The sequence below is a fragment of the Aythya marila genome (genome assembly GCF_965140915.1).
Source record: "Aythya marila genome assembly, chromosome: 3".
NCBI classification, from domain to species: Eukaryota; Metazoa; Chordata; class Aves; order Anseriformes; family Anatidae; genus Aythya; species Aythya marila.
This window is the reverse complement of record NC_139044.1, coordinates 69,917,756-69,931,519: the sequence shown is the minus strand read 5'-3', so window position 1 is coordinate 69,931,519 and position 13,764 is coordinate 69,917,756. Positions and strand designations below refer to the sequence as shown.

At 48.2% G+C, this 13,764-nt stretch overlaps 1 protein-coding gene across 6 annotated transcripts in view; it reads right to left on the bottom strand.

Moving 5' to 3' along the window:
- Nucleotides 1–13,764, bottom strand: part of PRDM1 (PR/SET domain 1) — a gene marked incomplete at its 5' end in the record, with an annotated part of 101,943 nt that overhangs the window by 12,120 nt on the left and 76,059 nt on the right. For 2 of the 6 annotated variants that reach the window (XM_082757973.1, XM_082757970.1), the window contains 3 exons: nucleotides 577–829; nucleotides 3,943–4,062; nucleotides 10,795–11,043. In XM_082757973.1, coding sequence (XP_082614099.1) covers nucleotides 577–829; nucleotides 3,943–4,062; nucleotides 10,795–10,977 — 556 coding nt within the window. Of the gene's footprint in view, nucleotides 1–576; nucleotides 830–3,942; nucleotides 4,063–4,659; nucleotides 4,727–10,794; nucleotides 11,077–11,301; nucleotides 11,746–12,430; nucleotides 12,615–13,764 lie in introns of those variants that run through there. The other 4 variants (XM_082757971.1, XM_082757969.1, XM_082757968.1 and 1 more) reach the window with 4 other exon arrangements.

The following is a 13,764-nucleotide window of genomic DNA, read 5'->3' as shown; positions in this document are numbered from 1 at the left end:
TTCTGATCTTAAAAAATGAGTAACCAGATGAGAAGACCACATGAGGTTTGCTCCCAGAAGATAAGTAACCTTAGATACGAGACCTGAAGAACATTATATAGTCAACATATCTTTTGTCAGACACCTAGACAGAGTCACGTCACATGGCCACTTCCTTGTACAGTAAGGGCAGCACTTTGGAAAAATGACTGGAAAGCCTTTAGTATATGCTGTCAAGGCAGATTTCTGCCCAGTGTGCTAGAAGATCTGGACTTAAAAGTCTGCATGTGAACAAACATCTACAGCTCTGAAGGGAGAGGATATTTTCAGGTTGTCTGTCCAGAATTTCATCAGATAATACACAGATTATAAAAAAGTAGCTGTTGAGATTCTTGATAATCTGTTTAAATTTGAACAAGCACAGAGATCCATTCTGTTGTGCTCTTCTTTTTTTTTTTTTAATTCCTCTTTTCCACTCCAAGCTACCTACTGTGACACAACAGATGATGCAGCTGTGTAATTATACAACTTATTATTAGATCATATAGGCAGAAGAGACATTACTAGCATTCTTTGTTTATACTGTAATCTACTTACTGAGGTTCATCATTGTCAGCTCTCTGGAGGAGGGATAGTGCAGCCTCTCTGCAAAGTCTCGGCAATACCACACAAGCAGCTCTTGGTTGGCAGGGATGGGCTTGATAGTGTAGAAGTAGATGTTCATTCCATTCTGACAGGCTGCCAAGTTCTGTTCCTGAACGGAGTAGCCGGGGTTTACATAACGCATCCAGTTGCTCTTGTCCTCGTTAAATCCATCAATGAAGTGGTGAAGCTCACCACTTGAATAGATCTGGAACAGAGAGGAAGTGCCTGTGATTATATATATGCATGATATACAACGTGTGCGCACAGAGTCCAGAGTGGAAAAACTATAAGTTTTTTTTTAAAGAAAAAAAAAATGAGCAGATATTTCTGAAGTAAGAATTCAAGTTGGGTTTCTTCCTATTCCAAGTATGATATCCTCTGTGTTAAGAAAAGAAGTGCTTATTCAAAGGCAAGAAGTACACAGCTACCTTTTCCATTTCTACTCAGCCTGTGCGTCTCGGCTAGTATGGACAAATGAGACACAAAATCTGAAACACAAAGTACTCTCCCTGCGTGAACAATCTGCCTTAGAGTCCTTTTCCTGGTGCTATGATGAACAAGTGGGTGATGCTAATGACTGCAGGTCTGAGTGCGTGCTTGCATTAATGCTTTGAGTCACCTGTGTATAAGACTGACTGGCTGTGCTACGTCAGAGTCTTTCTCGCCTTTTTCTATGGCCTCTGTACTTGCAGTTTCCTACCACCCCCGCCCAAAGGTTTAAACTATGCAAACATCCTCCACCCCCCCCAGAGTCCTAAAGCAACACTTGCTCATAGTTGGACTGTAGCCCTTTTGTAGGAAGGCTGGGCGAGGCAGAGATGAACTTCACCTGCCACAACTTAGCGAAGACCTGGAAAGGGGCCAGTCGATGAGAAGTCACTTTTCCTATCGAGGGACACGCTCTGGCTTGTTCCACGGAGAGGAACGAAAATGTGGAGCTAAACGCTGCTCAGCAGCTTGGGGGAGAAAGTCCCAACCAGTGGGAGAAGCCACTGTTTCTTAAAGAGGGAAAATAAGAGAAGTATTAAGAAAGAAAAAAAATACTCCAGGAGACATGACTGTTAAGGACACATCCCTTGCTCTCGGGGAGAAGTGGCTCCACACTGGATGAAACGGGCTTCCCCAGTTTCACCAACTAAATGACCAGGCGAACGAAAGGGAGCAGCCTGCGCAAAGATGAGCCTCCCCAGGCAGGAAATGCCTTTCGGAAGGGGAGATACAGCTTATCTTGGGGAGGAAAACACTGGGCAGCCTTTATGCCTGCACTGGGATCTGCCGGGATGGGGTCCGCCGGGCCCTCTCCTCGCCTCCCCGACAGCCGCGGGCGTAGAGGGGCGAGGCGGCCTTGCCCTTTAACGCGGGCCGTAAACACCAGAATCACTTTCTTTAAGAGTAACTTCCTGTAAACCGAGAAGGGGGAAATACATGTGGCCTCATCAAAGCGGCCTGCGAGAGATTTTGCGGTGTGTTTGTTATGAGAAAATGGAAGGGAGCCGGGTGAATTTCTGCTGTCTCAAGAGGAGCCTTCAGGTTGCTCCGGTCGCAAACTTCCAGGAACGGCGCGGGGCTGTGGCGCTCGACGCCAGCCCTGGCCGCTCCCTGAAACTGGGGATGGGATGGGACAGGATGGCAGATTGGGCCCGGCAAGGGTCGGCGGACGCCCCCGCTGCCCCAGTGGCTCCCACCCCTTCTGGGGAAGACGAGGGCAGATGTGCTGAGTCACAGAGCGGTTCCCAGAAATGACGCCGGCCCCGGGCAGCTCGCTCGCCTTGAGCGTCCCCCCGCGTGTGCCGCGGGTCTTCCTGCTCCCACCAGCGAGCCCTGCGTGCCTTCCTTCGGTGACAGGCGGGAAGAGGTCATCTCCCACATTTTCCTTTCCATATACAGGCCTGCTTCAGACCCGTAGGAAAGAATTAATCTCTGGTGCAGCAGCGTGCCTTGCATCAATCAAGAGGTTACAACAGGGAATGTAATGACGCTTAGATGGCTCCTAGGATATTATTCCCGAGGATCCCCCTGCATTCAGGCTTAAAATCACATCATGAAAATGATGTCATCTTTCTCGCTGCCAGGTATGAATGAAGAAAGATGGCTAGCAGCCCCTGTCCTCAGGGTCTGCAGTATCACTGGCAGGGCTAGGGAGCACACCAAGCCTTTTCTACATCAGAAGCAAGCTCCCAAAAAACTCAGCTAAAAGAAAATTTTCGTAGCCTTATGAATGCGAAAACAGCTGCCTGCTTTGCAAGAATACTCATGCAAATTACTGCCTGTGCAATGCTGTATTACATCGCATGAGGACGATCTGAGAAAACCAAAATGATGCAATTAGGTAGGAAGAGCGGGGTGTGGGGAATGCTGGTGCTTGCCCTGGGTTTCACCTGGATGTGAGGTTGGGATGTTGCTACGGCAGGCAGGCACCTGGGCACAGAGGCTTGGATGTACTCCCAAATCCACTGATTTAGACACAACCTAAATGGCTAGAAGGCAGCAAAACAAATCCATGGGAGAAGACGGGGCTGAAGGAATGTTCTCTAACAATTAATAATGGGTCTGCAAAGGAAACTGAGGATTATGTTAATTGATAAACTGGAAGCATATTCCCCAGCACAGAATTCCCAAGCCAAAACAAGTTGGCTGTTGCTCTCTTCCAGCTTATAATGCAAAGTAGGAATTAGGCACCACCTCTAATGTTTGTTTGCCATTAATGAATTTTCTCTTCACTAAGATCCATGGGCTGCTCTTTTAACACTTTCTGAGGCATACTAGAAAAGCCTACAACTTGAATGATACATGCTGAAGATCACCACCTCTATGTTACAGTAGTTCTATTCAACACCCAGGAAAAAATGCTATAAAATATTCCATGATTCCAGAAAAAAAAAAAATTAAAAAAAATTATGAAAGTACTTTCACAGCTTCTTAATAGCTGGAAAAATTAGGTACAAGTGACATTTGCATAAACAAGAATGACTTTCTATCATGTGAACATTTCATGTGAAGAAATGCAAAATAACCTGCCCCTACAGCCAGCAGCAGAACTATTTCTTTATCCTATCAAGCACTGATCTGTTTCAGGGGACACAGCCAGGAAGGGCTGTGAGTCTTCCCTGCTCTCTCCACCCACAGAGCCCCTATATCCAAGACAGCCAGGCTTTTACTCAGCTCACCACATTCACTCTGCTCGTGCATGGCAGCAGCATACAGAAGTTGCCCCCTGCATTCATGCAGGTCTGAAGCAGGAAGTGACCCAGCTTTTCAGCTGTACTCATTTAGTGATCTGCTTACTGCAACAACATGGTGCTGTTTTTTCCTGCTTACCCGCCAAAAGTATTTTCTGTTCGCATTCTTGGGAACCGTATCGCTGGTATAGATCTCTCCTACCAGGGGTCCAAAGCGCGTTCCTTTTGGGATGTACTCTTTGCTTATAACTCCAGTGACCTACAAGAAGAGCAGCACAGGGTCAGTCCATTGCCAGCAGAAATCGAAATTTTTTCCTTCCTCTCCCCTGCCCCCCCAAGTTAGAAGGTTAAGCAACTAATGCAACAATTTTTTAGTGACAGCTCAGCAAAACAGAAATACTTAAAAACCACATTTTACATGATAATGAGCAGGTTTGTTAGATACTAACATCTTACCGAGCATATAGAAGACAAAGATGAATACAGCCTGAAAAAATTGTTTTGTGGAAATACAGCTACAAGAAGAAACAGTAAACAAAACGTACAGACTGTCAAATACCTTCAACAGTTATTTTTCCTATCAAAGGCAACCCCCAAAAGTGTAGTTCCAGCAAACAAAAATATTCAAGAACTATCAATCACTTCACAGCTACCACAGCCAACTATTCTGCTAAGTTAGGAATTGGAATGACTGCCCCTCCAGGTCAAAATGAAACCTCACCCGCCCCCCCTCCCTTTCACTCTGTACCCTTCCTGATAGCAAAAAGGAGAACAATAAAAAAAAAAGACCTACAATCCTCTCATCAGCGGTGGCATACAAAACAGAATACGAAATGGCTTTGGGACATGTACTCACAGATCACCCTCTTTTATAAAAAGGAGGCAGCAGTTCCGGTAACACATGTCAAGTGGGTTTGGTCAAAAAGGCGTAAGGGTTTTGATGAAAATGCTCCACTATGCTAGGTCTAAGAAATGTACTCTAGTTGTTCAGCTTCCTTCTTGACAGTAATTATACCAAAAAAAGTCACTGACCACAAATCAGGAAGCAATTCATCATTATTCAGAAGAACGTGCCTTAGAGTAACCCTTTGCAAAACACTGCTGAGTTATTGGTTTTGTCTCTCTCTGTTCCTCAGCAATCTTCTTAAATTTAATATAGCCAAAGAATGTTTAAAAACCAGCAATTCTGTAAACCAAAAAAAAACAAGACTTTGCAAGATTGATCCTCCTTCTCAGACAGGGCGAAAAATGAAGGTAAAAAGCCCATTAATTCAGTATTGTAACAAAACTTTTATGGCAAAATGTATCAATCATGTCCCCTTCACACATCTTGCCACTTAAAAATTGTCTTTTCACTCACTAGGATCTCAGAACAAGACAGTAATAGCAGAGGTTGTTGATAAACACTGAGAACAGGGATTACTGCTGTCTGTACTCAGCAAGGAATGAAGGTTCTTACCAAAGCAGATTAGCAGGCATCAAACCCTGCAGATAGCTCACTTCTGTGAGCTTTTATTTTCTTTGTAACAGCCCTTCACGGCAAAGGACAGTAAAAACCTTGGGCTGTAGGCACCACTTCACAAATTAGCTGAGCCTTGTGATTTTCTCATGCTACATTTTCTTCTGTTGTCTCACCTTCGGTGTGAGAGAGGAGGAGAGACAGAGAAATACTTGCCTGTGTACTGGTTAAAAATTCCAGTAAACAGCTAGTGCCCAGCATAATTTCACGTTAGATGTCAAAATAAAGGGAACAAATAACAGCCACAGCATCAAGGAGATAATCCACCCGGAAACAGATTGCTGGGTGTATGTGGTGTGGTTGTTGTTTGTGCCTGTCTGTGTTTTAACATGTGTTTCAGAACACCACACCAAAAAAATAACGTCAACAGTAGAGGTAGTTAAATGCTCCATTGATCTCTGCATCTGGACTGGAGAGAGAAAAGGGACTTCCAGAAATTTTCCTACACCTACCACAAGCTGAAACAAGCTCAGTGGCTCGGTTTTATTTTTGTCTTGCTTGTGCATTTCTCATAGAGAGCTGAAAAAGGCAGATGTTCCTCTCATCTTCCCCATATATCTTCATTTACATCCATCTGGCCTCTCAAGAAAAGTTCACAACCAAGCTACAGCACACCCTACCAGTTTGACTGCGGGGTAGCTTGAGTCTCTTTTCACGGTTTTAAAATATCTTGCCCTTAATTAAAATGACTTTAATGAAATTCTCAGAATCTCTAGAAGTCACTCCTTGAACTAGTCAACTTGAAACACCCGCTGTGCACTGGTGGCTCTGACACAGCAGATACTTTTTGATATCCACCTTAGATACAGCGTTTGCTTCTCCCCCGGTGTGGCAGAACATGAAGGCAGCTTCTCACCCTGTACCTATTGGAAAGGTGTTTTGGCAGAAGATGTTCTGGGTGCTTTGTTAAACTGGTCTAAAGCTGCCCAGCTGAGTTTTAGCCAAGGATTGCTTTCTGATCAGTGATTCTTGGCCTCTGCTGTGTCCCCAGGAGCTCAGCCACTATGTTCAAGCAGGGCTACCCTCCAGGAGAGGGGCACTATCAGTGCCAAGCTAGCACAGGGCTCCATGCCACCATCAGACACCCTGCACTGCCAAAAGGGGCTCCTGCCCCACTGTGGTGGCTTCAGGGGGTGCTCAACAGGAGCCCCCGAAGTACAGAGCCACCAAGGGCTGTAGGCACAGCAGTGAAGGAGCCCCACACCAAGCCTGAGGGGAAGCTGGCTCCCGGCTGCCGGCAAGCCATCGCAGAGAGGCATTTCAGACTTGTGTCCACCAGGTGTCCTTCAGCACATTTCTCCCTCTCTGATGAGACCTTGTGAAACAGTCTCAGGGCAGGGAACCACAGAGGAGCATGGCCTGAGCTCTCCCTGCACAATTAAAAGCCTACTGCCCTTATGCAGCCTCTGCAAGCGTGCCGTGCCTGAGCCATGCAGGAAGGGAGCACGATGCTATTTGCAGAACACCATCTTCTCTACCTACAAACACTTATCCCCTCTCTTCTCATGCTACAGCCACTTAAAAACTTCTAGCACTCCCCGCAAGTGGGCCTCTGACACTCCTCTCCTTTCACTACAACATCAGTTGTACCACGAAGGTTAAATCAAACCCGAGCATCACCACGTTTAACACCAGCTCCTGGCACTGTGGGATGGGGATGCGCAGCAGGGACCCACGCTGTCAAGGGAGTGCCCGTGGTGGGAAGGAACAGCGGCTGCACCCTGATGGGGGGCCACAGGGAAGGAGCCCAGTACACGGGGACACGGGGGCTGCGTGGCAGGGAGCACCCAGCCCAGGGACGGCCGCGTCCCTGGAACTGACCAGGGTCCTAATGCAGCGCCGGGGGCCGAGCTGCCGCGCCGGCCACCAGCCCTCCTGCTGAGATGTTTTGATGCTCCCGTGCTTCGTCTGACCATATGGGAGCCCTTCCAGGGATGCTTAATGGGCAGTGCCGACCTTCCTGCCATCCGAGAATATCTATCTTCATCAGCAGGGTGGGTTGCATGGGTAGCAGCGTGCATCCCAACCAGCCCGCAGCTCCCGGACGAGGGAGAGCGGGTCTGAGTCTGAATTCGGTATTAAAAAGCACTTTAAGAGACCAACGCTCCTACATCTTTGTGTGGAGCAAGGGCACTGGAAGTAAACAACGACTCCTATGAATTCTGAAATAGGAGGATGTTTTGCAATGGGGCCAATAAATTGCTTTAAAAATAATAAGAACAAAAGAGCGAAATAAACCTTACTGGCTTCAGCACACTGTGAACTATCAGTATTTTCCAAATGTAAATCAGGGCAGGCCATCGTGTGCCCTGGAACAACACAGATTTTTCTTCACTATGAGATCTACAGTTGCATAAGCCCACATAAATTCAACCCTTCACTCAGCTAGCACTTTTCTAAAAGGGATGCCATGAGAGGAAATGTTTCCAGACTGCTTCCTCTCTGATTGTATATTAAAGAAATAAAATAAAAGCAGTGCACGAGAGCAACTCTCTGAGGTCAGACGGGTACACTTGGCAACAGTTCCAAATCACCGCTTCAGAATTCAGCGTCCATCCCTTATCAGAGAAATGCAACAAGTCATGGGTTTGCCGAGATAGGTTTCTCCCTGTCAAACTCACGGACCGGGATGAGGCACTAGCAGTATTCAAGACAGCAGAATAACTGACCTTTGGTTTCCAGAAGGGCTGTTTGCCCTCTAAGGACCGAGACTAAATGGAAAAATTATCCAAAAAAAAAGCTTCTAAATGTTCACATGAAAAGGATTATTCACGTATGGCCTGCTAGAGTGCGATTTTGGCCCCACGTTTCATCATTTTTTGTCAACTGCGAGAACTGAAGCAAACATACATAATTCACGCATAGAAATAAATAAATGCCTTCGTGTAAATCTAGCCACCTGAAATGTTACAAGCAGTAGTAATTCATTTTTCAAAATGCTGACACATACTGTGAACTCATAATGAAAAATGCGTCCTTCAGAAAAATCCCCGATCAAGATCCAAGAATAAACAAGAGTATGATGTGTCACGGACTCCCTTGCAAATTCAGTAAACCTTTACAGAGGCGCTACTTGCTTGACAAAGCATGCAAGGGAAAGAAACACAGAAAGCAACCCTCCCCAAACAACAGCAGTTGTACTTCCTCCCTCCTAGGTAGGCACGCAGTACTTTTCCTACTCCAAACAGAGATACTGTGCTAATCATGACAGCCTTAGCAGTCCGTGATCTAATCATGACAGCATTTAGCATTTCACAAGCGATGTATTATATATGTTTTTGTCAATAAATTGACTCAGCATTTAAAACTCTCAGCCAGATGAGGCCACAGTTCTCCCGAAAGTTAACAATGAAGACAGCTCACATCTGAAATCCACTGGCAAACACGCACGCATGCATCCCCCAAAGTCTTACCTCATCCTGTTGCGAGTGAAAAAAAACCACCCTATCGGGCTGTCAGGACACCAGTGGTTTTCCATAAGGTCAAAACCAGGATCAGGCTCCCTCTCTGACCCCACAAATGCCAGTGTGTAAGGGCAACACACAGCCAGTCCCAATCCCACTGAACAAAATCAAACTTGTAAGGCAGATAGAAAAAAATCACACTTCAGGTCGGGAGTTGCGAGAAGGCAAGCGGGTTATGCCATTTGCAGCTATCTCACTCCACAGACAAGCAGCAGACGAGTGACCTGTCCATACATTTACAGCATGGGAGCTTTCACATTAAAAAAAAAGAAAAAAGAAAGGCCCTTTCTTTCAGGGCTATATTAGAAATCGCCAGGGCTCAGAAGTTGCTATTGCTCCTGACGGTAGGTGCTACTTGGTGCAAATAAACGAGCACGGGGAACTTGGGAGAACAAAAGGAGGATGTCCTATATTCAGACTCCCACTAGCAAAGAACTGTACGGGTCACGCTTTACAAGGCAGTAGTAGGAATCTCTCAACGACTTTTCTTTCCCCCCACCTCCTTTACGGAGACCATAGCAATCCTCCCACCCCGATTCAGTGAGCTGCACTACAGTGCGAGGAAATTGCACACTGGTGTTTCCAAACACACCACTGGGAATTTTGAAAGCTCCTCGGACACCCGCCGCCGTGGCAGCAGAACCAGAGCCAGCAGCCTGAACAGCCAGCCCGTCCCCGGATGGCTGCCCGGACAGCCCAGAGCTCTCTCTGCATCGCACACAGAGCCCTGACTTTCTCTCCCCCCAAAAGCAAGGCCTGTCTCCCGAGGCAATAAGGCAAAACAAGGTTCGCGCTTTTTTTTTTTTTTTTCGGGAGCGCGTCCTCCCTCTGCCAAGTTCTGTGGGGCAGGGCAGGGCAGATGCGAAGAGAAGAGTGAGTTTACATGGGAATTTATCTTTAACCTCTTAGCAAAACTTCCAGGCATCGTACGAGGTGCTGCCAAGCTAAATTCCGAGGTGCCAATACCCTCCAGCCGGGGGTCCGGCCCTATTTCTGTCTGCAGGATTAAACAAGTACCTGCTCTGGAAGGAAACATTTGATAGGCACGGATGAGTGTACCTCTTCTTTTCAGCTCTGTGGTCAGTGTGTTTAGCCAAAGTAGAAGCACAGGTAATAGCTGCTATACCACAGGTCTCAGCACAAGGAGAAATGAAGGGTTGTCCCTTGGGTTATTACCCTGCCGAACATCACACCTAGCTATAATAGCTACTCTATATGAAGGAGTAAACACAAAACCAAATTGCTCATCCGGGCTCATTTCTTTCCAGCCCTTCTGAAACAACAACAAAGAATGTACCCACTCCAGGGACGAGGATAGGACGGACTCGCACGGCCAGCTACCAGTGAAGATACTGTCCCAGATAAACACAAGTTAATTTAAGCTACGGCCATCCTGCTGTCAAACTTGCTGCAGTTCTACCATCACTTCCTTAATCGATATGCCGGTGTTTTTAAGAATTTAGGAAGTCAGGAACACGGCAAGCTCATGAAAAGAATAAAGCAATTTCATAACCAAAGGGAAAACAAAAAGAAATAATTAAACACATTTCCAGGAATTTGTTTTTTTTTTTCCCCTCTACTTTTTTTTTTTTTAAAGCTATTTATTAGACAACTGAGGCACTTTAATCTCTGAGCCAGAGGCAATGAATGGTCCTGGCAAACAGCAGTCTAGAAATTGGCACAGAGAACTGCCCCACAGTTTAAATATGCTTATTCAGATGCTGCTCAAATTGTGTGAAAATTTAACTGTTTGCGAATTGGTACAGACCCGGCTTGAGGGACAGGCTGGCTGCGAGTTCCAGTGAGCATACTACAGGACGGATGACCAGTTTGCAGGTTCTTAAAAGCAATATGAGGGTCCTGTCTGAAAAGTTGGTGGGCAGCATTTGGTGGTGGTGGTGCGTGCGTGCGTGCGTTAAAGAGTGGCAGCCGGGGTGAGTGCACGCTTTCCAAAGCGCTGAGATTTGGCTCGTCTGACTCCAACCTTCCCCAGAGCATTGCCGCTTACCTCTTTGCAGTTTGATGCGTATTTGAAAGTCAAGTTCCTTGGCAAGGAAGCCTCTGCCTGAGTTAGGGTGCCTCCGTCGGCGCTGGGATCCCATGGGTGGTCGTTTACAATGTACGTGCACTTCTCTTCAAAATCGGCTTCCGTCCACAGAGTCATGTCAGCATCCTCCATGTCCATTTTCATTGTCCACTCTCTCCCTTTCACCAGATTCTTGAAACTCACAGCGTCCGAGCTACACTGTGTAGCAGCCTGGAAAATAAGAAAACAGCCTTTAATCCTCATTGTCCTTCAGTGTTGTGGTTTCCGTTGAGACAGCGTGACTAATACAGTAGTCTGTGACACTTTAAAAGCGTACGCAGGATAGTTGGTACAGTTGAGTAATAGCCAAAAAGCAGTGTAAACTAAGCTGCTCTGACTGAAGCAGCGCCTTAAAATGCCAGCCTCGGTAATAACGAGGAGGGAACGAAAACAAAGAGGAAAAAATCCCCAGGCTGACAACTGCTTTACCTTTTTCAGACCCTCTCCTTAATGCCTCAGAGGAAAAAAAAGTGCTCCGTGCCGAAGAAAACGCGGGGTCATGGCCGCGAGACCACTTAGTTGCCTGTGGAAAGGCTGCCTTAGAAAAGTGTCACAAACAAGGAGAGGAAGAGGAAAGGAGCTGCTGTCTGCGTCTGAATGAAGCTAAAAATGGAAAGCGCATGTTGGAAGAGCGGAACCCAGCCTTGCCTTTTCCAAATGGGGAAGCCTGAACTTTCCCACCGGCTTTCAACACACAAACAACTTTCAAAACAACCTGCCCCCCCCCCCTCCTCCTCCTCCTGACGTCCCCTTATCCTTTGGCATGGGAGGCTGAGAGAGCCGACATCCTGCCAGCATCACTGCAGCGACAGCCCTTCACAAAGCGCTGCAACATATTCCCGGGGACCAAAAAAAAAAAAAAAAAAGAAAAAAAAAGAAAAAAAAAAAAAAAAGGAGCGGGGGGAATTTGGGAAAAAAAAATAGAAAAAAAAAAGTTCTTGTATCCCTTTTGATTTTGACGGCGCCTCCGAGAATTACTCGCTCAAAGCACTCAGTAGGATTCCTCACAAGACCAATTCCTCCTTCCAGTCCTCCTCCCCTGCCCCTTTCTGTGCGGGGCAAAAGCTGCGTGAGGGTGCCCAGCGCCGGGCAGGTAGCAGGACGCTGTATCCGCAAGGTAAATAAAGGACCAAACTCCGTGCCTGCGCCGGGAACGGCGAGCAGCCGGGCAGGCGAGCTCTTCCCTTCTTTTTCCTGTCCTTTTTGTTTTTGTTTTTGTTTTTTTTCCTTCTCGGCAAAGGCAGCCAAATTCCCGGCAGGAGGCACGGCGGGGCGAGGAGCTCCCAAAGCCCCGAGCCGGGGGCTGGGGGGCGCCGGGCACCGGCTGGAGGGGGCCGGGGGCGCTGCCCTCCCCGGGGACAGCACCGGCGGCCTCGCAGCGAGCCGAGACGGGGACGGCTCCGAGAGAAAACCCCCGGGGAGCCGCCGCCGAGCTCGGGGAGCCGGGAGCGGGCTCGTCCCGGCGGGGAGCCGCTCCCCCAGCCCCCGATCCCCTCCGGTCCCCCCGGTCGGGGAAGGGCCGAGCCCGGCGGCGGCTCGGCGGCATCGCGCTCCTTACCGGGGCTGAGTCGGCGAGCGTTTCCTCGCAGAAGCCCACCGTCCGAGGCGAGCCTGGCTCATATCTACCGAGTAAACATTTCTCCTTCCTTCCAGCCGCTGGGTCCCCGGGAGACTGACTCACACCTAGCGCCTCCGCTCCCTGCCGCTCCTCCTCCCGCCGCAGACAGGTGCTGCCCGCCGCGCTCGTTGCTTTTGCCTCTCGGAAACACTGGAGGGCTGAGTGCGACAGCAAAGCTCTCGGCAGCCCGCTCCCCTTCCCTCCCTGCCCCGGCTTCCCAATCAGCCGCCCGGCGGGTGCGCCGCCGGCCGCCCGCGGGAGGTGGGGCGATACCTGCGGCCCCAGCCCTCGGCGCCGAGCCGGGGAAACGCAGCTCGTTTTGCTCCTTTTGCCCCCTTTTCGGAGGTTTTTTTGCTCTTTTTTTTTTTTTTTTTTTTTTTTGCCCGGCCAGCAGGACCGAACGGCTGGGGAGAGCCGGGAGCCGCCGCTGCTTTTGCTACGAAGGGACACCTTCCCCACGAGGGGACCCCTTCCCCACACGGGGACCCCTTCCCCACGCGGGGACACCCCTTTTACTGCCAGATATTCATTACTTTTTCCGTGCTGTTTGAATCCCACAGCCCCAAAGGTCTCCGTTTCACACACACACCCCCTTTAAGTATACAGGATGCTCTAAAAATTGCACCTCCAAATGCCTTCCAGGTTACAGAGCAGGGGGTTGAAACTCTGATTTAAAGCCCCTACTGTCAAATCGGAGAGATTACAGAGTTTTGATATGCCCAATCCAGGAGCCTCGTTGCTTTGATTTTATGCCTTTCTAGACCCTCCTTCTAATCAACGTTTGTGAAAGGAATGAGGAAAAACCCCTCTGTTTCTTCCTTTAAATAAAATATCCCTCTCCCAACAGAACAACAGGGAAGTTCGGGAGAGAAAGGCAAAGCAGGCGGCATTTTAAAACTTGACACCTCTTTTGCAGTGTGGTAAAACGAAAAAAAAAATAAAAATCAGCACTGGTCCTTGTGAAAGGCAACAGGCAAGGGATGATCTGGGAGCATGCTGGTCGTGGAAGGAGGGGTGGTATAGTAATTAGCAGACCCTGAACCCCATTTCTTCCTCCGACCCAAGTCAGCATGTTGGCTGAAGGAAGGACATCCTGTGATGATGGCATACAATGTCCTGTTTGTTTATTATTAAGAGCATTCCTGCTTCTCATTACACAACAACCAGATGCCTTACTTCCTTCAGTGGTCCTGTCCCTTCAGTGAGGAATCCTCCAGCCCAGAGGAACAATGATGCACAGCTCCATTTATAGCCGTCCATAGCCCACTGCAAAC